General features: G+C 37.6%; 1 protein-coding gene and 1 long non-coding RNA gene across 2 annotated transcripts in view; both read right to left on the bottom strand.

Annotated features, from left to right (window-relative positions):
* Positions 1-19,607, bottom strand: part of nup210 (nucleoporin 210) — a 64,279-nt gene extending 44,672 nt beyond the window's left edge. The window contains exons 1-12 of the mRNA XM_082146062.1: positions 18,992-19,607; positions 16,791-16,927; positions 12,029-12,160; positions 9,031-9,127; positions 8,220-8,370; positions 7,944-8,076; positions 6,904-7,062; positions 6,711-6,779; positions 6,448-6,554; positions 2,049-2,189; positions 1,762-1,899; positions 1,458-1,613 (exon numbers count right to left, since the gene is read on the bottom strand). Of these exons, the coding sequence (XP_082002188.1) occupies positions 1,458-1,613; positions 1,762-1,899; positions 2,049-2,189; positions 6,448-6,554; positions 6,711-6,779; positions 6,904-7,062; positions 7,944-8,076; positions 8,220-8,370; positions 9,031-9,127; positions 12,029-12,160; positions 16,791-16,927; positions 18,992-19,155 (1,584 nt within the window). The 5' untranslated portion in view covers positions 19,156-19,607. The remainder of the gene's footprint in view (positions 1-1,457; positions 1,614-1,761; positions 1,900-2,048; positions 2,190-6,447; positions 6,555-6,710; positions 6,780-6,903; positions 7,063-7,943; positions 8,077-8,219; positions 8,371-9,030; positions 9,128-12,028; positions 12,161-16,790; positions 16,928-18,991) is intronic.
* On the bottom strand, positions 12,176-16,780 carry LOC309481228. The gene is made up of 3 exons (XR_014199954.1): positions 16,190-16,780; positions 13,971-14,909; positions 12,176-12,658 (listed from the first exon to the last, which is right to left on the bottom strand). It is a non-coding gene; the product is annotated as an uncharacterized lncRNA (long non-coding RNA).
* Positions 19,608-23,172: the final 3,565 nt, after the last annotated feature.

Genomic DNA, 23,172 nt, shown 5'->3' with positions numbered 1-23,172 from the left:
ATCTTGCAACCAGCGCAATTGACTTTGTACACCGACGCATGCATCATTCCTATTTTGCACCCGCGCACAGCGGACTTTTCCCTCCACAGACGCACGTCAGTAAATTAGGAAATTAACTTGCGCTCCCGGGGGCGGTTCAGCGCAAAGAGGCGGCGTGTTCCGGCACAAACGTTCCCTGGTGCTATTTTGCAGGTTTAGAAAACAATTCCTAAATAGGAATATGAAAAACCTAGTCTAAAGTCAGTGGCGCGTTGCGCATGTTATTCATATGCTATTTTAAGGACGCATGCTTGTCCATAATAAATGTAGTGTGTGCACAGCGCGCATGCACTTTGCTTATCTCATCTACACAGACGCATCAGTTCTCATTTTTAGAAAACCATACATTATTACAAGGAAAAATATTAACACACGAGGGAAATCATTGTTGTGTCCATGAAGATGTGAAAAAAATAGGCATAAATCTAGCTTACACATTTACCAAAATTATTATATGCCTGTTTAACCGAAGCTAATTTGGGTATGTTTCTCCATCCCCATACAATGTCACTTCTCAGTGTTTTACAGCCCTGACGAGAACGTCGGTCTCCTCGGCTGTGAACCGCTCCTGGCGCGCGCCTGGCAAATCCGCCGTTATAATAGCAACCCGCCATGGAACAAGCACGCCTGCTCTTAAAGGGAATGTGAGATGACGCTCTGATTGGTTTATTTCACGTTACGCCCAAACCACACCTATGAGTAAAGAAGCTACTTCAGACCAACCCATTTTAGATTTGCGTCGGGCGCAAGAGTAATTTATCCCGCCGGTATAATAGCAACAGCACCCAAGATCTGCCCACAAAGTTACTTGCGTTTCGCGCTTGATACTTGCGTTTCAGATCGTTAAAATAGGGCCCTATGAGTGTGTGTGCTGTGTATAATTATTTTGTATATATATATAAATACACACATATGCATATATTTATTTAAGAAATATTTGCATGTATATGCAGTTTATATATCTAAACAATTTATATTATAAATAAATAAAAATATTTTATATGTAAATAAAACATTTTTCTTAAATATATACATGCATGTGTGTGCATTTATATATACAAAATAATTATACACATTACACACGTTACGTAAACAAACTTTTATTTTGGATGCGATTAATCGTTGCACAGCACTAATTAATGATTTAACGCCATATCAGCAGCGAAGGCTATATCATGGCAATCAACTATTTCAATTTTTACAAATAATTATGATTACAATATTACTTTGATACATTGTTTACAATCATTTAATTTACATAAAGCAGATTATCTAAGAGAAGAGCTCAAAATTTCTAAGCTCAAACACAATCAGTTATTTAAAAAGAATAATAAAAAATAAATAAATTCAAGAATGATAAATCTAGAAGAGTGATTAAAACACATCTTGATTTGTACGAGCATGAGCGTTGGCCTCACCTTCATGTCTCCGTAGTGCAGAGGATTTCTCACGTCATGGGCGTAGATCGCGCTGACCCCGACGTCCCTGACCGTGGTCATCACTCCTTTCACTGTAACCGTGGCGACTGCCGAGTTAGTGGATGACCAGCTGAAGTTCCCACTCCCTCCAGTCGCCTGAAACAGACACATCATCACATTAATGCACAGACTACACACCACACACATAAGAATAGATTCAAACTATATTTCCTCTTATGCGTTTTTGAAGTTTACAATGCTAAATGATTAATGTCTGACAAAAGAAAAGAGAGCCATAAGACACCTGGATGGTATACTGGTACGCTCCCTCTTTAGGCTGCCATGGGAATGTGAGGATGGCAGGATCGAGGACGATGGGGTCGTAGATCTCCACGTCCTGCTCATTACGCACAGGAACAGAGAGAGCGCGGACACTTCCTGCCTGAAGACACACATGAGGGTACAACAAACTAGAATAGCGTTGACAAACCAACACTGAACACAGGGAAGAACCTAGTAACTGGGCTAAATTATACAATTTTAAATGCTTAAGAAAACAAATGTTCACCTTGTAACAAGACAAAAACCTACTTGATCAACGACTGCTTTCAGTGTTCCATCGATGCCGGTCTGACCTCGTTTCAAAGCTTTCACGTGGTGGTAAGATCCATTCACAGACGACTCCAGAACCACAAAGTACTCGCTAGGGAATGTGGTTTCTATACGGATATTCTGTGAAAATAGGAGTTTTCATAAATTGTTTTAATAAAATAGTTTTGAATTTTATTTACACTAAAAAAATATTGTAAAACCAATTGGTTAATAAAGAAACATTTCCATCTCATATGTTCAAAAGAATAGAAGCATCACTTCACATTTATTAGCCTTTGAGGAAACCACTGTTGTTGTTGTTTTTAAATTAAATGTAATAAATTACTTATGTGGTTTAGATTGCACATTCAAAAACCACAGAGTATACCATAAACCAGGGGTCGGCAATAGGCAGCCCGCGGGCCAAAACTGGTCCGGCAGCAATATTTTCTGGCAATTTTTTTTTTTTAAATCAGCCTTTTTTTTAAATTACAATAACGGTTTACAAATAGTATCATTCGTTCAATCGTTTTTTCAAAAAAAAAAAAAAAAAAAAAAAAAAAGAAAAAGAAAAACGACTTGTTTTTCCATTATTTATTTCCTGAACTAAAATGAAAAAACGAATAACGACTCGTTTTCCGATTTTCTGATTGTGCGCTCAGATCAAACATAGAAAAAATAACGGGTTTAGACAAATTTGAATTTTGAATTTTAATTTAACACCTTTTTAGAGGTCCCCAACTCCCGGGCCGCGGACCGGTACCGGTCCGTGGGACATTTGGTACCGGGCCGCACAGAAAGAATAAATAACTTACCGTATTTTCCGGACTATAAGTCGCATCAGTCAAAAAATGCGCCATGAAGAAGAAAAAACATATAGCCTAAGTCGCACTGGACTATAAGTCGCATTCATTTAGAAATTTTTTTTTTTTTTAAATAAAAAAAAATGTTACGGACGGGACAGTTCTCCGTTACGGACATGAGCGCTCTGAAAGCGGCACTAAAAGACTGCTTTAAAACTTTCACAGATTCCTCAAACAGAAAGCACAAAGCCTGTCTTTAAATTTAATTTGTTTTGTATTAATTGTATCTTAATTTTAATCAATGTTTCACCAACCAATTGTCTGGATTTAATAAATAAGAAGTAAATATATTAGAAAATAGATAATCACGACACGGAGGCGCCGGCGTGTGAACCTGGAGCTCGTCTCATTAATGAACCGAAACTCAGCGTATAAGGTAGCCTACTTGCCTCACAGACCTGAGACATATATAAAGCTTGAAATGTCTACTTTTAAACAGAACAATTCAAAACGAAAGAAAACAGACTGTTCTCTGCTTATGTAATCCGTATGAAATGTGCATTTCTCTCATTGCGCATTCACTACTGCGAAGATCGCGAGTCAGCATCGTCAACTTCATCTTTCCAGCCGACACTGACATAAAAATACTGGTTTATTAGTAAACAGTAAAAATGTCTCCTGCTGTATTTAACATATTCATAATCATTCATTTTGCCGGTTCGCTGCCTGTAACAGATTTTAGGTGCTTTATTGGCAGCGCCAGCCTTACATGTTACATGAACGCGTCACCACCGAAAACATGTCGATTTTTTCTTTTGGGGGGCATTTTTGTTTGTGTTCAGGCTTTCTCAGTTGTCTTTAGGCGCGATGTTACGAGGACCCTGCTAATAAAGTTGCGAGTAGGCCTACACATTGGATTCACGTTTATTATTATATTTAAAAAATACCCCAGTTTTTATGCCGGTCGTATCATTTTATTTTGTTGTATTTATCCGCCACACCTTAAAGGCCAGTCCGTGAAAATATTGTCTGATATTAAACCGGTCCGTGGCGCAAAAAAGGTTGGGGACCGCTGGGCTACCAATGAAATCATTTTAAACAGATCAAGTAGCCTACTATTGTGGTAACAGATTACAGCCATTTTAATAAGTGTATGAATAGCAATCATGCTTTTTTTTATGTTGCTTAGAAATTTGAGTGATAGGCTTTTGTTAATTTATGTTATTTATATTTCATAAATTTTTTCTGTGACATTTTTTTCTCTGCTGACAGTACAATGTTAAAATAATATTTATATTGACACGAACACAATTTTTGTATAGCATTTATAATTGTTATAGGCTACTTAATCTCTCTCTTTCAGTTAGAGACATTTGAATGTGAGATTCTGGAAACGAGATCTAAATTTTGCGGACCCGTCAGGTCGGGAAATAAAGCGGGTGAACACAGTGTATTTTAAGCGGTTGCTGAATAGAACCTTGTGGGAGCGGGACGAAGAAAAAAAAAAAACAGTCCTGCGCAGACCTCCTTAAACCTTAGGTGTGTATGTGTGAGTTCCAAATAAATAATAATAATTTAAAAAAGGAATAAAGTTCGAAAGTCGGACTGTAAGCGAATGAGGCATGATTGGCCAAAATATTGTAAGCTACAAATTTATTATTCACAACATTGAAATGGGAGGTGAGACAGAGTTCATTAAGAGTATTTAATTTGTATCCATAGGCTAGGGCTGGGTATCGTTCAAAAAATTTCGATACCAATACCGATACCTTGATTTCGATACCGGTTCCTGAACAATACTTTTTTCGATACCAATTTTATGAAATCCATTTTAACAAGATTACATAACACATTACCTCAGAAAAACTTTGGTTTTATTTTTTCAGTTTGACTCATGCTCCTTAGTCAGTCCAGAAAGGAACAAAAAAAAAGCACAAAGGAACAAAATATTTTTTTATAAAGAGCTCATGCTCACCAAACCTGAATTTGTTTGATCAAAAATACAGTAAAACTTGTAATATTGTGGAATAGTATTACAATTTAAAATAGTATTTGAATATATTTCAAAATGTAATTTATTCCTGTGTTGTCAAAGCTGAATTTTCAAAATCATTACTCCAGTGTCACATGATCCTTCAGAAATATGAAAACAGTTTTTGGAAACTATGATACATTTTTTCATGATTCTTTGATGAATAAAAAAATTCAAAAGAACAGCATTTATTTGAAAAAGAAATCTTTAGTAACATTACACATGTTTTAAGGTCATTTTTGATAACTTTAATGCATCCTTACTGAAAATAAATTCTGACCAACACATTTTTGAACGGCAGTGTACATTCAGTAGGTCATTATTGCAATATAAACACTGTCAGAGTGATCAACAGGTATCTCTTCAGTTACCAGTCGAAGACGGAGCAACTTTCTGCTCTTATGTTTACTCCGTGCACTGTCAAGGGCTTCATCATATCTGTCGCGGTACCGGTCTTTGCAGCAATTATTTTACCACAAATACTGCATCGCACGCTTGGCATCGAGAATGGAGAAATGTAGCCACACTTTTGATCGGCTTTTCCACATCTTTAAGGAATTGTGAGTGTGTGTGCTCGCGTCTCATTGAGTATGTGCGCGAGTTTGTGTGTGTGTGCTCGCGTCTCATATGAGAATGTGTGCGTGGACAGTTTGTGTGCGCGCGCGCGCGTCTCATGAGTATGTGCGCGGAGAGTTCCGCGCGTCTCGTGTGTGTAGAGTTTGCGTGTATGTGCGTGAGCGACTTTAGGCGTGTCGTTGTGCATTTCATATGTATTTGTTTGAGCACTGACGTTGACGAGTTAACCCCTTAGGTATCGAAATCTGGTACCGAAAAACAAGTCATTTTTCGATACTCGATAGTATCGAGGCAATTCAGTCGGTACCTAAAAAGTATCGAACTCTGTACCCAGCCCTACCATAGGCCTACTCCGTGTAGCTGGCCCGCCATCGACTGGCTAAAAAAAATATTGGCCCGCGGCCAAAGTTACTTGCCATAGCAGCCAATCATCTGAGTTAATTAGTCCACTGACTTGAGTCGAAGTCAAATGAGCTTTTTGATGCGCAGCTGTACTTTATTCTGTAGTTATGTTTTCATCAAAGTTTATGTGCATCTTTTAATAATAAATAAAACATTGATCCACCTTAAAGGGTTAGTTTACCTAAAATTTTAATTCTGTCATTCACCCTAAAGTCGTTCCAAACCCACAAGTCAACGCAACCAAAACTTTCATGCATTAAAAAGTACAAAAAAAACATTGAAAAGTCTTCTGATAACTTTATGCGATGAACAGATGTAATTCAGGCTTTTATTATCATATAAACACCGATCAGCAAATGTACTTAAAGCACATCAAATACGGCAAACAGAAGCTCGAACGTGCTTGTGTGTCAGGCGAGAACAATGCTTTTATTTCTGGGTAACTAACCCTTTAAGCAAGTGTAGTGATTTAGTAATTGTTTATGAACTTTTCAGATATCCCTCTACTCATAATGAGCAGATGCATTTAGTGATATTGAAAAGAATAAAAAACAAGACATATTTTAAAAGTCCAAACTCAACTTACATCAGACAGATAAATCTTGTGTCCTGACTTATCAAACACTTCAATGAAGATCTCATATTGCCTCCCTGTCTCAAGGACCCAGCGATCCTCAGGATGAATTTTGAATGCTAGCAGAGAAGACAATTAAAAAAAAAATTTCAATCAATTATAGTCAATCATAGTCAATCAACTATACTAAAACATTATATTAAATTACTTATCAATTTACAAGTTGTCAAAATTCCTGACATTTTTCTCCATGCAAAGCTAATGAAGAGACAAACCCAAGTATCCAGGCTCCACAACATAGATGGTGCTGTTGGGAAGTCGGGAAACGCCCTGCATCCCGAGACCTTGGCGTCCAGAATCAAGGAAACCTCAGAGTAAACTGATCAAATCAACTGCAGCAAACACAATCCATCATCTCTAAACATGACATGCTACAGATTCCTGTGTTCTGGTCAGTGTTAAGGATACTCTTGTGGTCCAGCACAATGTTGGTGTGTCCATGCTGAAGGGCAAAGACTGTCGAGCTGCTCTGGTCCAGGTATGCGACAGGAGCCTCAGGGTTTCCATTAGGGGTGACCACACCGTTCTGAAGCTGAAGCTCATACTGATCACAGGGCATGGACAGCTCTGGAAGTGAGGACGACACACTCAGCCACAGACACTGGTGTAAAACCCAACATGGACAACCCATATGGACATTTTGGGTCCATTAGATTTTTTCCCAATATTTAAGTTAAAACTATAGTGATTATCAATGTATTGATAATTAGAGAGAGAGCATGTGTAATGCCTTCCTACAGGGTTTAGATGGCAACACAGAGGCCATAGTGCAGTTTTAACTTACATTATTAGACCCATTATTATACAATGGTAATGGATTATAGCCTGATTCGTTTGTTATTTTTGGCCAAAAATCTCAAACACGCTGTAATAACCAAAGAGTAGGGGCACAATATATCGTAATACAAAAATGCAACAATTCGTGGATAGTGACATTGATAGTGTATTGTGTATAGTTCACCCAAAATAAGAATTACTTTGTTTTAGTATCAGTACTACATTAAACTGCTATATATAATGTTGAATATAATGTATAATAAAACAATGGGGGAATATTTGTGGGTCCTGATAATGTCAAATGTCTAAAAGTGGCCTACATTATTTTAAATATATCTAGTCAGTGACAGAGTCCAAGCATATTCATCTAAAATAATTCTGTATTTCCAGCTTCATAATCATGAATATTGTTATTCTGGTGTCACTATTATCCTGTGCTTTGGGTTTCCAGCAAGTCCAAGCCTGTTAATTTACACACTCAATGTAATACCAAATTTTGTATTTTAATCAACAGTCCATTTTTTGTTTACCTTTTTTTTATGTCTTGCAGTATCGCAATAATATTGTATTGTGAGTTCAATATTGTGATATGTATCGAATCATGACATAAGGGAATCGTTACACCCCTACCAAAGACAAAATAATTTATTGATAAAGCAATATAAGCTTACCTGTAATCTTTCCTTGCCGGATTTTCTGGACTTTGTATGTGATGGAGGTGCCAGCCAGCAGATAAACATCATACGCAGGACTCAAGAGAATGTTTTCCAGAATCAGCAATCTGACCTCGGCAGCACCAACATCCTGAGAACAGTCAACCAGAAGTGTGCCACGATCAGAAAAACACACTCATGCGGACAACAGGACTATTGCTAACATATTCATATCTATGCCGTAACATCTTTATTCCCAAAACTATTCATATGAAGTATAAAATGACATGGGACCTTATAGATTGTCTCTTGTATTTTGGCTTTGAGTTTGGCGTGGCCGGTTTTGATTCCTGAAACGAGGATGATATCGCCCTGATGTCCCACTCGCTCCATCTCAGAGATATACGCTGGAGGAGTGTACGCTGACTCCGCAAACCTCAGGACCCTGCACACACACACACACACGGCAACATTACACGCGCAGGCAAGCTTGAACAGAGCGCAGTCGTGGAAGACGACATATAACATTTTAATGAATGTAAAATGAGGATGTGAAGGATAGATCCTTCACTTCAATAAATGGTGCTATCTTTTGGTTGTCTAATGATTTGTTACAAGGAATGTTTTTACAGATTACAATCCAGACAGAACAGGCTGTTTTCATTCACATATAATTATAAGGATAGTTCACTAAGAATTGATCATTCATAATTTCCCCAGCCTCGTGTCGTACCAAATCTTTATGACTTTCTTTGTTCCATAAAAGAAAAGAAAAAATATATATTTTGGTGTTTTTTTGTCTATACAATGAGTGTTAATGAAGTCCCCACTAAATTCCACTGTGTGGACAAAAACAGTTCACACATTCTTTAAAATATCTAATATAGAAGTTGAGGATGAGTAAATTATTATTTTTATTTTTTTGGATGAACTATCCATATAAATATTGTGTTTACCCCAGCTAAGGGATTAAAAACACTCTTCAGAGCTTATAATGAAATTCATGTTTTTGTTTTGTGATGCTTAAGAAAATTCAATTTGAAATATTCCAACATGAGGAAATGGGATAAAACAGGACTACGAAGTAAAAGACGTGAGCTCTTACTGTAGGGTGTTGTAGGAATCAGGGAAACCTGCCATTTCAGCGTCCTTCACGATAGTCCAGTCGAACAACAGACTGGCTAGAGTACTGAAGGTGTTTCCTGAAGACAGAATGAGGAACACTTTTACCCAGACTGCACATGAATGACACGAGGACAGTCCTTCTTCACTGTAAGAGTGATCCTGGAAGCTTCAAATAGTTTATGTTTGCAGTAGTTAACAACGATGCAAGTGTAGTATAGTGGTCAATGACGAATTAGTGTTATTATGACTATTATACCAAACTACGTAAGATTTTGTTTTCAGATGTTTTATTCTTATAATGATGCACTTTTCCATTATGATATCAAAACAAGTTTGAATTTTAATTTAAGAAATATTAAGCATGCTAACCATAGAATTGGTATATTCCAATCATTATATGTATAAATTACATTTACAAGTATTTTTAAATAAACAAGTCATGCCAAAAACAATGATACTGTAAGTGTATCACAATTAGTCTTAAATATTTATATAATTCGTATGTTAGACTTAATCATCTTGTTTCAGCTACTGTAGATTGCACCTAATTTACATACAGAAAAAAACACATCTTGAATTAGTTAGTTTTGTAATCAACTTGTTCACATCTTTAACTTAAATAGGATGAATACAAATGATAAGTAAATGTACAGCTTGGAAAGCTTGAGGTTTGACCTGGGTCGGTTTGGAAAAAGGTTTGGTCTGTAAAATCTTAAATCCTCCAACAATTTGAAAGCAATAAAATCATTCATCAGATCCAGACAGATGTATTATTACAATGCACACTTGATTTTAAAGGGATAGTTCACTTTGAAATTAAATTTTGGTATGTTTTAGCTTACCTCAAGGGCATCCAAGATGTAGGTGTCTTTTTTTCCGCAGTAGTTAATTTTTATATTTTTAGGTCAAACCGTTCTTGTCTGTCAGTCATATAATGCAGGTCGATGGTCACTGTCTCAAAGAGCATGCACAGAGTCCAAATTAAAACAATTCCCCATCGTCCAAATTAAACAATTCCCCATCGTAATGTCGCATTGGCTACGGTTTCGTTCCAATAAACTGCAGCCAAGGCGACTTCTATTGTATATATCTATACCCGCCCGCGCTCTCAGATCACTTGGACGTGGCTGTGTACAAGAGGTAAAAACGATATAAATACTGTTCGTTTTCTCACACAAACGGCTTGTTTCGTGTCTTGGGCCATCAATGTGTACTTACGATGGGGAATTGTTTAATTTGGACGATGGGGAATTGTTTTAATTTGGACTCTGTGCATGCTCTTTGAGGCAGTGACCATAGACCTGCATTAAATGACTGACAGACAAGAACGGTTTGACCTAAAAATATAAAAATTGAAACTACTGCGGAAAAAAAGACACCTACATCTTGGATGCCCTTGAGGTAAGCTAAAACATACCAAAATTTAATTTCAAAGTGAACTATCCCTTTAAAGTCCCCCAGTGGTGAAAATCTAAATTTAAATGTTGTTTATATGTCTATGTGGTGTTTTTAATATGCTTTAAGACACACCATGTGTAAATTCGTAAGTCGACAGCATTGCTGAGTATTTTCTCCTTAAAGGATTAGTTCACTTTCAAAAAATGTTTTGCTGATAATTTACTCACCCCGATGTCATCCAAGATATCCATGTCTTTCTTTCTTCAGTCGAAAAGAAATTAAGGTTTTTGAGGAAAACATTCCAGGATTTTTCTACACAGAATGGACTTCAATGGCAACCAACTATACCAACGTTCAAAGAAGGTTCAAATGTCCGTCTCAATGCAGCTTCAAAGTCTCGACACGATCCCAGTCGAGAAATAAGAGTCTTATCCAGCGAAACGATCTGTCATTTTCCAAATTTTTTCAAAAAATGATATACTTTTTAACCACAAATGCCCGTCGTGTACCATCTCTGAGATGTGCGACGCATTGCTTCATCACGTTGGAAAGGTCACGCGTCACGTCATCTATTTAAGTTATTTGTCTGTGTACTCCGGTTCAAAAAGGTCGGGAAGGGCAAAAAATGTCATCTCATTTTCTCCTCCAACTTCAAAATCGTCCGACATCTTTGTTTTAATTTATTATTATTTAAAAAAAATTCGTGACCTTTCCAACGTGATACGTCATCACAAATCTCATCTTGTAGCATCTCAGAGATGGTACAAGACAGGCATTTGTGGTTAAAAAGTATATATAAATCTTTTTTTTGGAAAAAGGCCGATCATTTAGCTGGATAAGACCCTTATTTTTCGACTGGGATTGTGTCGAGACTTTGAAGCTGCATTGAGACGGACATTTGAACCTTCTTTGAACATTGGAATAGTAGGTTGCCATTAAAGTCCATTCTATGTAGAAAAATCCTGGAATGTTTTCCTCAAAAGCCTTAATTTCTTTTCGACTGAAGAAAGAAAGACATGGATATCTTGGATTTCATCGGGGTGAGTAAATTATCAGCAAACATTTTTTTGAAAGTGAACTAATCCTTTAAAACTGCAGTGAACCAAAGACAGTCTCAAAAACACGGTTTGAAATCGCTGGTGTTTCTGACGTCACAAACGACCTTGTAACCAATCAGATCAACGTGTGATCATCAACGAGTGGATCTCTGAGCTGCTGTGAGTGAGTGGAGGCGGGGCTCATTTGCATATTCAAAGAACCGCATATACTAAATAAGGCAAGGGTGTAGAGTTACATTCAAGATATTTTATGGCATGGATCCTTAAAACTCGTCTTTGATTACCAAAATGACACATTTAAACATTTTTTATTTACTACAGGGGGACTTTAGGATATGTAAAGTTATCATAAAATGAAAACTATTTCATTCAAAAGTGAAACAGGAATGGTATAGCGCAACAAAATTAAATCCTTATAGATGTTAAGTTACAATTACCTTATAAAACAGACAAAGTGTTGTTTTTGCTAGGCGATACAAGCTAAAGAAGAACAGGAGTGAGCCGGTGTGCATGAAGACTCACCCTCTGAATCGAGCGCATGGATCTTCAGCTCCAGTGGAGAATCCTCCAAGTGAAGCTCGCGCGTTGTGGACTCAATCTGGATCTCACTGATCACATCCACTATAGCATCACAGCGTAGCACCTGTCCTGTCACTGAACACAGATCAACAGAAGGACTGAGCCTTCTACACAGGAGGACAATCACCCTGAAACTAATATGGTCAAACAACAGAAATATGTAATAGGAAAACAAACTCTTATTTAGGCACTATAAATTATATCAGCTCATTTCCATTCAGAGTAACCTGATCGGAGGATTTTTTGTTTGTCGTTTTGGTCTCTGTTTGTACTTTTTTAATATATAGAGCAGGGATGGGCAACTTCGGTCCTGGAGGGCCACTGTCCTACGGAGTTTAGCTTCAACCCTAATCAAACACACCTGAACAAGCTAATCAAGGTCCTCAGGATTACTAGAAAATTACAGGCAGGTAATTTTTTCAGGGTTGGAGCTAAACTCTGTAGGACAGTGGCCCTCCAGGACCGAAGTTGCCCATCCCTGATATAGAGACTACTTTGATTATGGTTGCACTTATTGTTTGCACTCCACTCGGGCCGGAGAGGCGAGCGCGTGCGGCTGCCAGGACCCTTTACCTCAGGGGTGGGCAAACTTTTTGGCTCAAGGGCCACACTGGGTTTTAAAATTTGACAGAGGGCCGGCCCAGTACAGATTATGAAACACGATCTCATGAAAGTGCGTATCTATACCACAAATTTTATTTCTCGTGCCATTTATACGCCAAAAATGTTTTTTTTTGCGTGCATATGCTACGAACTGTAAACCCCTTGGTTAGGATTAGGGGTGCGGAGTGCGTGCCTATTACACGCCATAAAGTGCGTATCATATGCACGCGAAAACTGCGTATCATAAGCACTACAAATACAATTCGTGGTATTCACACTTTCATGAGATCGGGCTGAGCAAACACATTTACGTTGTGGCAACGTCTGCATGAAATTCAACAACTGAGAGACGACATTATGACAATACATTTTTTATGCTAGATATCCCCCATTTAGTATGTTATGTTTTGAGGTTAATTTTTAATTAGTTAGATGTTATATAATTATAGCCTATACTTTTTAAATATTGTTTATCCGTATTATTATTTAATGGGCCTAACAGTAAATTAGAAACAAAACACCTGCAAGTGTACACTTAGAAGAGTAAAAATTACAGAAGGTGACGTTAATTCAACTTTATTAAAACTGCATATGGCAATCAATTTGCACTTCCAAAAGTCATACATTTGTGGAAAAAAAACGAAATAAACGAATATACAAATTTATTTTAAGTATAATAAAATAAAACATAAAAAGCAAAGGCAGATCAGAACATTTCATGAACAAAACCGGGTTCTGTAGCCTACATGGCAGACAGGGGAGCGTAGCCGAAAGCCGGGCGATAAAGGTCGGTAAACGGAATCAGTCAGGATACATCCACAAATCCAGAGGAGCAAAGAAACTAAATAGGTGTGCAAGCGGTTACCAAACATTTTTTTTCTGTGAGTTTCCAAAAAAGGAAAAAACATTAACGTGCAACAAGTCTATGCGCTTAAGTCGCTGTCTGTTTGGTTTCCATGGTGACGCGTCATTGCTTGTTACGTGACACACCGCAGCCACAACAGCGCTGAATGAATGATGATCTGCTTTTATGTCATTTTTCCTTTTTTACATTTGTTGGCTATGGCATGAAATATCTGATATTCCGATTGTCAAATATATGCAACGCATTATATATATATATATATATATATATATATATATATATATATATAACGCAAAGTATTGCAAGAAAAAGGCTAAATGAATGCGATCTTAAGACAATTTTTTAAATACTCGACGGGCCGGATTAAACAGCCTAGTATGTGGCCCACGGGCCGTAGTTTGCCCACCCCTGCTTTACCTGGACCATCCCGTCTTAATACTCCCTTTCCTTCACGCGCCCCAGCACAGCGAGGACACCAGATTCCCCATTTATACACCCACTGCCTCTGTCGTTGGCTCCTCCCATCACAAATTACATTAATTACAAGATTATTAGGTAAAACATTTCAAAATGCACCTGCAGACTATTTTTCCAGACATGAATTTTGTCATTGAGGATTTCTATAAAATATTGTGCAAAAATCTCATCTTTTCTCGTTCTCATGAGATAAGCGTCTCGTTTATTGTTAACCAATTATGGTTGAAAGTTCCGTTGTTAACAACATTTCAATGATTTGGCTTTACCCAAAACCATAGTCCCAATGCAAACAGCAAGGCAAACTAATGGCTGGAACTACAGCTCTCAGGCTGTGCTTAGAAGAATAGTTTCTTGTTCAATGACATGTTGACTTAAATGGATCATGCTCTTGGGCACAATAATCAAGCTAACATTCAGTACATTACATAGCTCTCATTATTTTTTAATATATATATATATACACATTAATTTGGTGAGGTGTGACCATGTTACTACAGTTATCAGGAGACAGTCGTTACTTGTTGGTTACTTCATCCAATGATGCGTCGTATATGAGAGTTAATTAGCAAGTTACACTAGCCGTGTTTCCAATACCCTTCAAATTGTGCAAATTGAAATTGGGTATTGAATAATACGCACAATGGAAACACGTCAATTTGGCAAAAACTCCCATATTTTTTTCAAGCAATTCGGAAAAGGAATATTTCGCAAACCAGTTTTTGAGCATTTACAGGTCACCTGACGTAGAAGGCACGGTGTGTTTGGACAGGAGACGAGACAGAGTCCTTTATTAAACTCATAAAAGACAAAAGTATTATGGGAAAATTGGATTCTAAACAACAAAGAAATGTCACAATTTATCAAGAGCTTGAAGCAGATCTGAGTGAGAAACAGTGTTGTTTTTGGCAGCCCTTTTAGTTTTAGTCTTAGTCTTAGTCTTTTGGACGAAAATGCTTTTTAGTTTTAGTCACATTTTAGTCACTTATAAACTTGATAGTTTTAGTCAAGTTTTAGTCGACGAAAACGCAAAAAGGTTTTAGTCAAGTTTTAGTCAATTTTTGTAAAAAAAAAAAAGAAAAAAAAAAGTAGTCTTTAACAAATTAATTTAGGTTAAAAAGTATTGGAAATGGGCTTAGGTTTGACAGGTTGTACTGTAGCAAGTGTTGCAATTCATAAAACAACAGTTAACCTTAAAACCTTTGCATAATAAACTAGACTTTCTCATTGATGGAGATGCAGTGCTGCCAAGCTGTACCTCATTGTTGCATTGGGCAGAAACCTTTTATCCCCATATTTCAAGATATATTTTTTCCATGAATTGATGCTCTTCTAAAATTTCAGCACATTGGCTATTTTCACCAGTAATCACAGTAATAAAGGAATGGTTTACAGTTTAAACAGCAAAAAACTTTGAGCTACTACAACATTACACACAGATAAAGTGGTAACATGGAATCACTGTTTTACTCAAAAAAAGCCAGGAATAAAAACATTCTTACTTTGGCAATTGTGGCTTTTTTATATAATTAGTTAAATAATAATTTATGTTATAATCTAAGTTATATAATTATATATTACTTTGTACCAATTAGCCCACTAAACTAATGCTCGGACACACTCGGTCTCTCTCGCGTACACTCGGTCTCTCTCGCGTGCAGACACACTCGGTCTCTCGCGCGCAGACACACTCGGTCTCTCGCGCGCACTTTCGGTCTCTCTCGCGCACTGTCGCTCGCTCGCGCAGTTCGTTTCGCTTTTGTCCAGTCCGGCGCCTCATATCGAAGATGTGTGGCGACTCGTGACTAGCCGCAGCCGCAGGTGTGTTGTTGTTGTGTGGAATCTGGTGCGCGGCATAGGCAGCCGGGTGGTGGGCGTACCCAAAACAAGGATAGGAAGCTGCAGCATTGCTGATACTTTTTTTTTTTTTAGCTCAAAACAGACAGATTTCATACAAATTAGGCAGAAATGACATGCATTGTGAACGTCAGACTTATAATCATTTTCGTTCCGTCTCGTCTCGTCAACGAAAACTCGAAAACGTCTCGTCATGTTTTAGTCACCTTAGAGCCATTTTTAGCTAGTCATCCTCGCGTTATCGTCATAAAAAAAAGGTGCGTCAACGAAATCATTTCGTTATCGTCATCGTTGACGAAAACAACATTGGTGAGAAACACCCAGAAACGCCTCATATGAGCCGCTCACAGTATAAGAGTCTTTCCTTGCCATTAATGCTTGGATAACACGTCTATGTCTCCTTCCATTATAATAATGGCTAGTGCGGTGGCTGAGATATACTGTACGTAAACCTACTAACATCCGTTGCCATGATTTTTGGGATGACTTATTGCGAGAGGAAAAAAATGATGTTTTAGTTGCATAACATTGGTTAATGGAAACACCGTCATTTTGCAATAGTTTTTTTATCGACATTTAGAAAATATCGCAAAAGCTTTGCGCAAATCTGTGATGGAAACGCACCCCTGAAGGAGTTGCTCACAAATCAGACTGATCCAGTTCTAATGATCCAATAGCAGTGGATGATTATCAATAATTAATTATTTTAATTTGCGTCACACAAAGTTACACTGCCCGGACTGTTTGGATTTAAATAGACAAGAGCTTATCATTATTGCAGTGTTCATTATGTTTCTGGCAGAATGCATAGCACATTGTCTCTGTAATTATCAATCATAAGATTACAAACTAACAAGGAATGACACAGCTACAGCAACAATAAGAAAGCCAGTGTGTGTGACTCACAGACGTCTTCAGCGAGGATGATGCTGGTGTGGCGGGAGGGCTGGGTGGAGCGGGCCTGCAGGACGGCCCTCTGAGAGCACTGACGCTCGTCCACCTCCACCGCCTCCACGCTGGCCACCTCCGGCCGGTTGGAGGACCTGAGGACACAACACACATTAACACCGAGATAATACACCACCTCCGGCCGGTTGGAGGACCTGAGGACACAACACACATTAACACCGAGATAATACACCACCTCCGGCCGGTTGGAGGACCTGAGGACACAACACACATTAACACCGAGATAATACACCACCTCCGGCCGGTTGGAGGACCTGAGGACACAACACACATTAACACCGACATAATACACCACCTCCGGCCGGTTGGAGGACCTGAGGACAAAACACACATTAACACCGACATAATACACCACCTCCGGAGAGGGACCTAGCAGGGTTCCCACACCTTGGTTAACTTCAAATTCAAGGACCTTTCAAGGACCTTCCAGGTCCAATACCCTCAAATTCAAGGACTTAATGTGGGGACACACTTCAAGTGAGAGCAAGGTTACATCGTGTTACCTTGTAAGATACATTGTTACAGTTTTGCGTGCGTGAACGTCATGGCAACGTACAACACAAAGTACCTCATGTGGGAAACACAACGTAACACATAAATGTGCGTAACTAACGTAAATTAAGCAAGCTAACTAACGTAAATTAAGCAAGCTAGTGTGCATAGGCCACGAAGTGTTGATGAAATAACATATTAGCGGTCCAGAGGGAATAATATGGATTTTTTTCCAGAACACTTATAAATTCAAATTATAAATTCAAGCACTTTCAAGGACCTTAATGCACTTCCTGCAGGCCCGCTCCACCCAGCCCTCCCGCCACACCAGCATCATCCTCAACGACTATGTAATAAACTATGTAAGTTTATTTTCAAAAACTTTCCAGGGCCTTGACTTTTTTTTTCTTTTTCAGATTTACAAACTTTCAAGGATTTCAAGGACCCGTGGGAACCCTGGACCTAGGGTTCTAGAAGTCTATGCATTGTGACAGGATGTAACACACATTTCACCGGTAACACTTTACAATAAGGTTCCATGTTTACTACATTGTTTCAATTACAATGAAAATACTTCTTCAGCATTTCTTATCTTAGCTAATTTCAACATTTAGTAATACATTATTAAAATCAAAAGTTGTATTTGTTAATATTATGTAATGGACCTGAGCTAACAAGAACTGAATGAACAGTTGTAATTTTATTAACTAACATTAATTAATACTGTAACAAATATTGCTCTTTGTGAGACAATGTTAGTTAATGCATTAGTTAAACTTATCTAATGAGACGTGATAATACTTTATTTGTCCCTTTTAAGGGAAATTTGTTTTGGGCAATACAAATGAAGCTGCATAACAAGATAGCCACACCAATAACAATCACACAGTCGTGTCCTTCGCACTAGAGTTTAACAGTCTTGTTGCCTAAGGAATAAAAGATTTTGTATAGCGGTTGTATCTAATCCTGGAGGTAGAAAAACGCCGACCAGATGGAAGTGGTTCGGATTCTGCATGAAAGGGTCCAGAGTCATTTTCCTTGCCTGTTTGAAAATGATTCTGTTGAATATAAACTGAAGAGGAGGTAAAACCTTATTGACCTTATTGTAATGTGTCGCCATTTTACCAGTAGTTGAGTTTTCCTAGCAAGCAAAGTGCAATGTACAATCTGATATTAATAATAAACTAAACTTATAAATATATAAAGAAAGAACTGATACAAATGAGTGAGATAGCTGTGCAAAAAAAAAGGTGCAATAATGTTAAAATAAAATGCACCTCTTAGTATTTAGCATATGACATTTATCACATTGATTTAAAATATTTTCTTATCTACAAAGTACACAAATTGAAAAATTGAGATTTGAGCAACTATAAGAAACACATCACAACAGCACCACGTGCTTGAGCTTTCTGCATTCATTGCAGTCCATAGACTGTAAAAAATAGTTGCAGTCACAATACATTTATTGTTATAGGCTAGTTCCTCTTTTAAAAAAAAGTCTAATATGGTCTAATGTTCTTTATCATTTGACATGTCAAAAACATGTTTGATGTCACAAACGGGCAAGGTATTCAATAGTATTACACTAGAAATGCATCAGTATTTCTTTATTACTTTACAAATGCTATATTTAATGAACTTACCAGCGATAACATCCTTCAGTTGCTTCCAGTGTAAAATTGATTTTTGTGCTTCTGGCAAGAGGTAATAAAACTTTAGGTATGTTGAGTTTGGCAGCGTTGGTGAAGCTGCAGATGAACGCAGATGTGAGGATCACGAGCACCGCGAGAGCACGAGCGTTCACCATCCTCACAGCTCTTCTATTCACACAGATGTTTCAAGTTATGGATATGAGACTATTCGTAGCGAGATGCCGAGTGAGTGTGTGCCGGTTTCTCCAGTAGCCTCCCGCCACATGCCTCTCACACACACCCCTGAACCGAACTAATGTGACAGCAGTGATGATGTGCAGTCAGTGTGTGTGTCTCATCCTACAGCACGCGCTCCACTTCACACACTTCACGGCGCGCGAGCTGCACAGTCACTGCTGTTACTTTCATTATTGCTTCTCTCTAAACTCAGCGGTTCAGGTGTTCAAATTAGAACAAAAAACGCGAATATCAAAAATACAAGTCAGTAAAATAGGCAAAAACTTTACCGGAGCATGCAACAAATTATACTGTTTGAATACACACAGTCGCATGGAAATACCCGCCGCAGGTTATACTATCGAAGTGGAGTGATGCATGCTGGGACTTGATCTTCCGTCATTCTGAAACACAGTGACGAGTTTCCTTAAAGGCACAGTGTAGTGATGCTGTCATTCTGCCGGTTTGAAGTGGCTTTACAGCAGTTTGAGTAGCTAATTAGAAATGTTAAAGAACTGGGGCACAACTCTCCTGCTTCATTTCAATCACTTTTGACATTGCATAATATAGTTATAATAAGGTGTATCCTGTACCTTTTTCTGGGTAGATTTGATAGATTTTATGTAATTTTGGTTGGGTAATGTAAGTGTATTTCCTGACGTAACGTTTTATTCAGCAACTCTAACGATGATATAGAAATATGTACCTTACATTTTCTGCTATGCAATTAACAGATTTTTGTTGATATCAGTAAATTGAAAGCAGTCATTCTGTTGTGTCAGAATTAGTCCAGTCATGTCCAGAATTAGTCCAGAATTAGTCCAGTCAACACCAAAATGGGGTCAACCTTGAACAAATTGCAACAGAAGCAAACTCAACTGATTTTGTATCCTCAATATGCCTTTTGGGGCTGGGTCCGTGGGACTGTTTCTGGGATTCACTTTTTATTTTACCTACCTTTTGTCTTCTGCATTCTCCTTACCATTGTCTCCTGTTCTTCCCTCAGACTCATCCCCCAGAAACAGTCCCACGGACCCAGGCCCAAACCCCATCTCTGCAATAATAATGAATAAAGGCTGGTTTCTAAAGTACTTCTTCCTGGCTGTATGTATTAATGCTCATGGGTAGCCTAAATGGGTTCCATTCAGACCTTAACATTAAGTATTTTACTGTTATAGTCATCAAGATTCTACAAAACATATTCACCTGGCTTTACCCAATGTTTAGATCTGTTGTGGTATTTATGCAAATTAGCACATATGTAATTAGATTATGTTTGTCCATGTTAATAAACAATTTCAATTTTTTTTTAATTAATCAACTCAGTAATTTTCATGGTGATATCTAAAGGTTACATTTTTTACGCTATTCACGTGAGAAAAAGAATGAATAGGCGTATGCATAGGCTATATTTGGGTCTTTTTAAAAACTTTCCCCCAATTGGGATTCTTCGGGACTTTTTTTTCCTTACTCAGGACATATTGAGGATACAAAATCAGTTGAGTTTGCTTCTGTTGCAATTTGTTCAACCTTTTTTTCATAAAATGACTGGACTAAATAGGCTTGAATGGGCTTGTTGACCAGGTAATATTGCTTTTGCCTGGAGTCTGATTTGGCTGTTACTGGCACTGGACAAACGCACTGAAGTCGGTTTCCTTACTGACTTATTTTCAGAATTTCTCTGTTTATCTTTAACCTATTTTTTATGATCTTCATTGAATTTTTCACTCTTTTCACTATTTTATTCTTATTTTATTTTATACTTCAACACAGAATATATGGTATTTACAGCGTGTTTAGTCTAAACCCTGAATCAATTTTATAATTTTTTATATATATATAAAAAAAACAGCATAGGTCAAAGTGCACTGCTGGGCCTTTACTAACACTCACAAACAGACTCTGGAACAGTTGCTGAATTCAGCAAGTGACTCGATCTGATGTGATTATGATTTACGGCTAAGAAAACCACATAAATATTTATATAATGCATTGTATGTTGCGTTGGATAAAAATGGCTGGCAAACACATAAATGTAAATGAAAACCTTTTTTTCACTGATGACTCTTCAGATAATTCCATGAAAACAATATGAGAGCATGACAAAGACTTAACTAGAACCTGTACCACCGCTCAATATATCAGACTATATGAAATCAAATCAAGTCAAGTCATCTTCATTTATATAGCGCTTTTACAATAGATTGTTTCAAAGCAGCTTTACAGTGATAATAGGAAATTACAGTAACAGAGATTGTTTTGGCTTTATAGCAGCTCTAGAATAAAGTTATTGTCCAACTAAAGTTAGTTTTGATTGATTGATTCACTTCCGTTGCGAAGATCATTAGTTAACTTAGGGGCCGCTAACAGGACACCGCTCTAACAGAAAACCCTCAACGCGCTCCGGCCCCCTCATCCGCACAACAACAGTGCCTGGTGGCTCGAGAACGCAAACCCTGAAATAGGTTTCAAGGAGCAAGCCTTGAAAAATTTGAGAGAAACAAAAAAAGTTATCTCTGCGCAAACCTCAGAAACGCAAACCCGCGAAAACGCTGACGACGTGAACATGCGCATCACGTGTTTAGTCTAGGGATGCGCATTTGAATATATATGTGCGCAGGCGTGTAGTCCTTCTGTACAAACCAACCCTCAACAAACTACTTGTCTGGCCTTAAAAATGTATAATAAAGAATTATTCATCACTTCCACGTATCCATGTGAACCGGAATTATCCCGACAACGTTTTATCTGTTAAAGAAGAGGTAAAGGGAAGGGAAGGAGGCCTTCACAGGGGAAAGACTATGCAATCGAGCTCTCTCTCCATGAGATGCGAAATACCTCTAGTTTTGTTTTCTTCCAGTTGCGCTCCATTTTTCTGGCTGCTCTCTTAAGGGCCCAAGTGTGCTCGTTGTACCACAGCGTTGGACTATTTCCTTTAATCTTCTTTAAGCGCAACGGAGCAACTGTGTCTAAAGTGCTGGAAAAGATCAAGTTAAAGTTTCTGTCGCAATATCGAGTTCTTCTAAGCTATCTGGGATGCTGAGATGATGAAACTGATCAGGAAGATTATTAATAAAGCAATCTTGAACTAACCACATGATTATTACAGAATTCCCCATAATATGCATATGTTCATATAGAACGCCAACAGAATTGTGGTATTTGTATTTTCTTTCTTTCTTTCTTTCTTTCTTTCTTTCTTTCTTTCTTTCTTTCTTTCTTTCTTTCTTTCTTTCTTTCTTTCTTTCTTTCTTTCTTTCTTTCTTTCTTTCTTTCTTTCTTTCTTTCTTTCTTTCTTTCTTTCTTTCTTTCACGGGTCAAAATGACCCGAAGGCCAAAAATTATACTTATTTTTTATAAAATGAATTTTATTTCATTTTGATAATATTTGTTTCTATTTTTATTTTTCTATTTACCATAGAATTACTAGATTTGATCAATAAACAATAAATAAATAGTAATTTAAACACTTTCCTCACCATTTCATACATAACCCAAATAATTCAGCTCAAAATATCTTACATTGGGTGTCTTTGCCGACCTCTTGTGGAAATAAAATAATATATCATGATATTTCATGACTCTTGCCATGATATATATACTCTTGCCTTATAGCTCTATATGGAGCAGATGAGCTGTTCCGCTGGGTCCTGAAGTCAGTTTCTCTTCAGTATGCATTCACATACAGATACACATGCAGACATTATAAAATATTTTTTTGGTAGTTCTTTAGCATTTTTAGGTTTTCTATGTGTACTGAAGCATTCCTCGCATTCCATTCATTCCTAAGGGGGTCAAATTGACCCGTGAGGGAAGGATTTGTTACTTTTTAAAAATTTCAACCACAAAACTCTTTGAATCCATTAAAAAAAATGTTGGTGTGTATTTGTGGTTCAAGTGCGACAAAAGTCCTAGGGTCTTGGACCCCTCTGATGAACATTCAATTTTTATTTTTA

Source organism: Leuciscus leuciscus, assembly GCF_965113295.1.
Source record: "Leuciscus leuciscus genome assembly, chromosome: 18".
Lineage (NCBI taxonomy): Eukaryota > Metazoa > Chordata > Actinopteri > Cypriniformes > Leuciscidae > Leuciscus > Leuciscus leuciscus.
The sequence above is the reverse complement of the archived record's forward strand: the minus strand, read 5'-3'. Positions and strand labels throughout refer to the sequence as shown.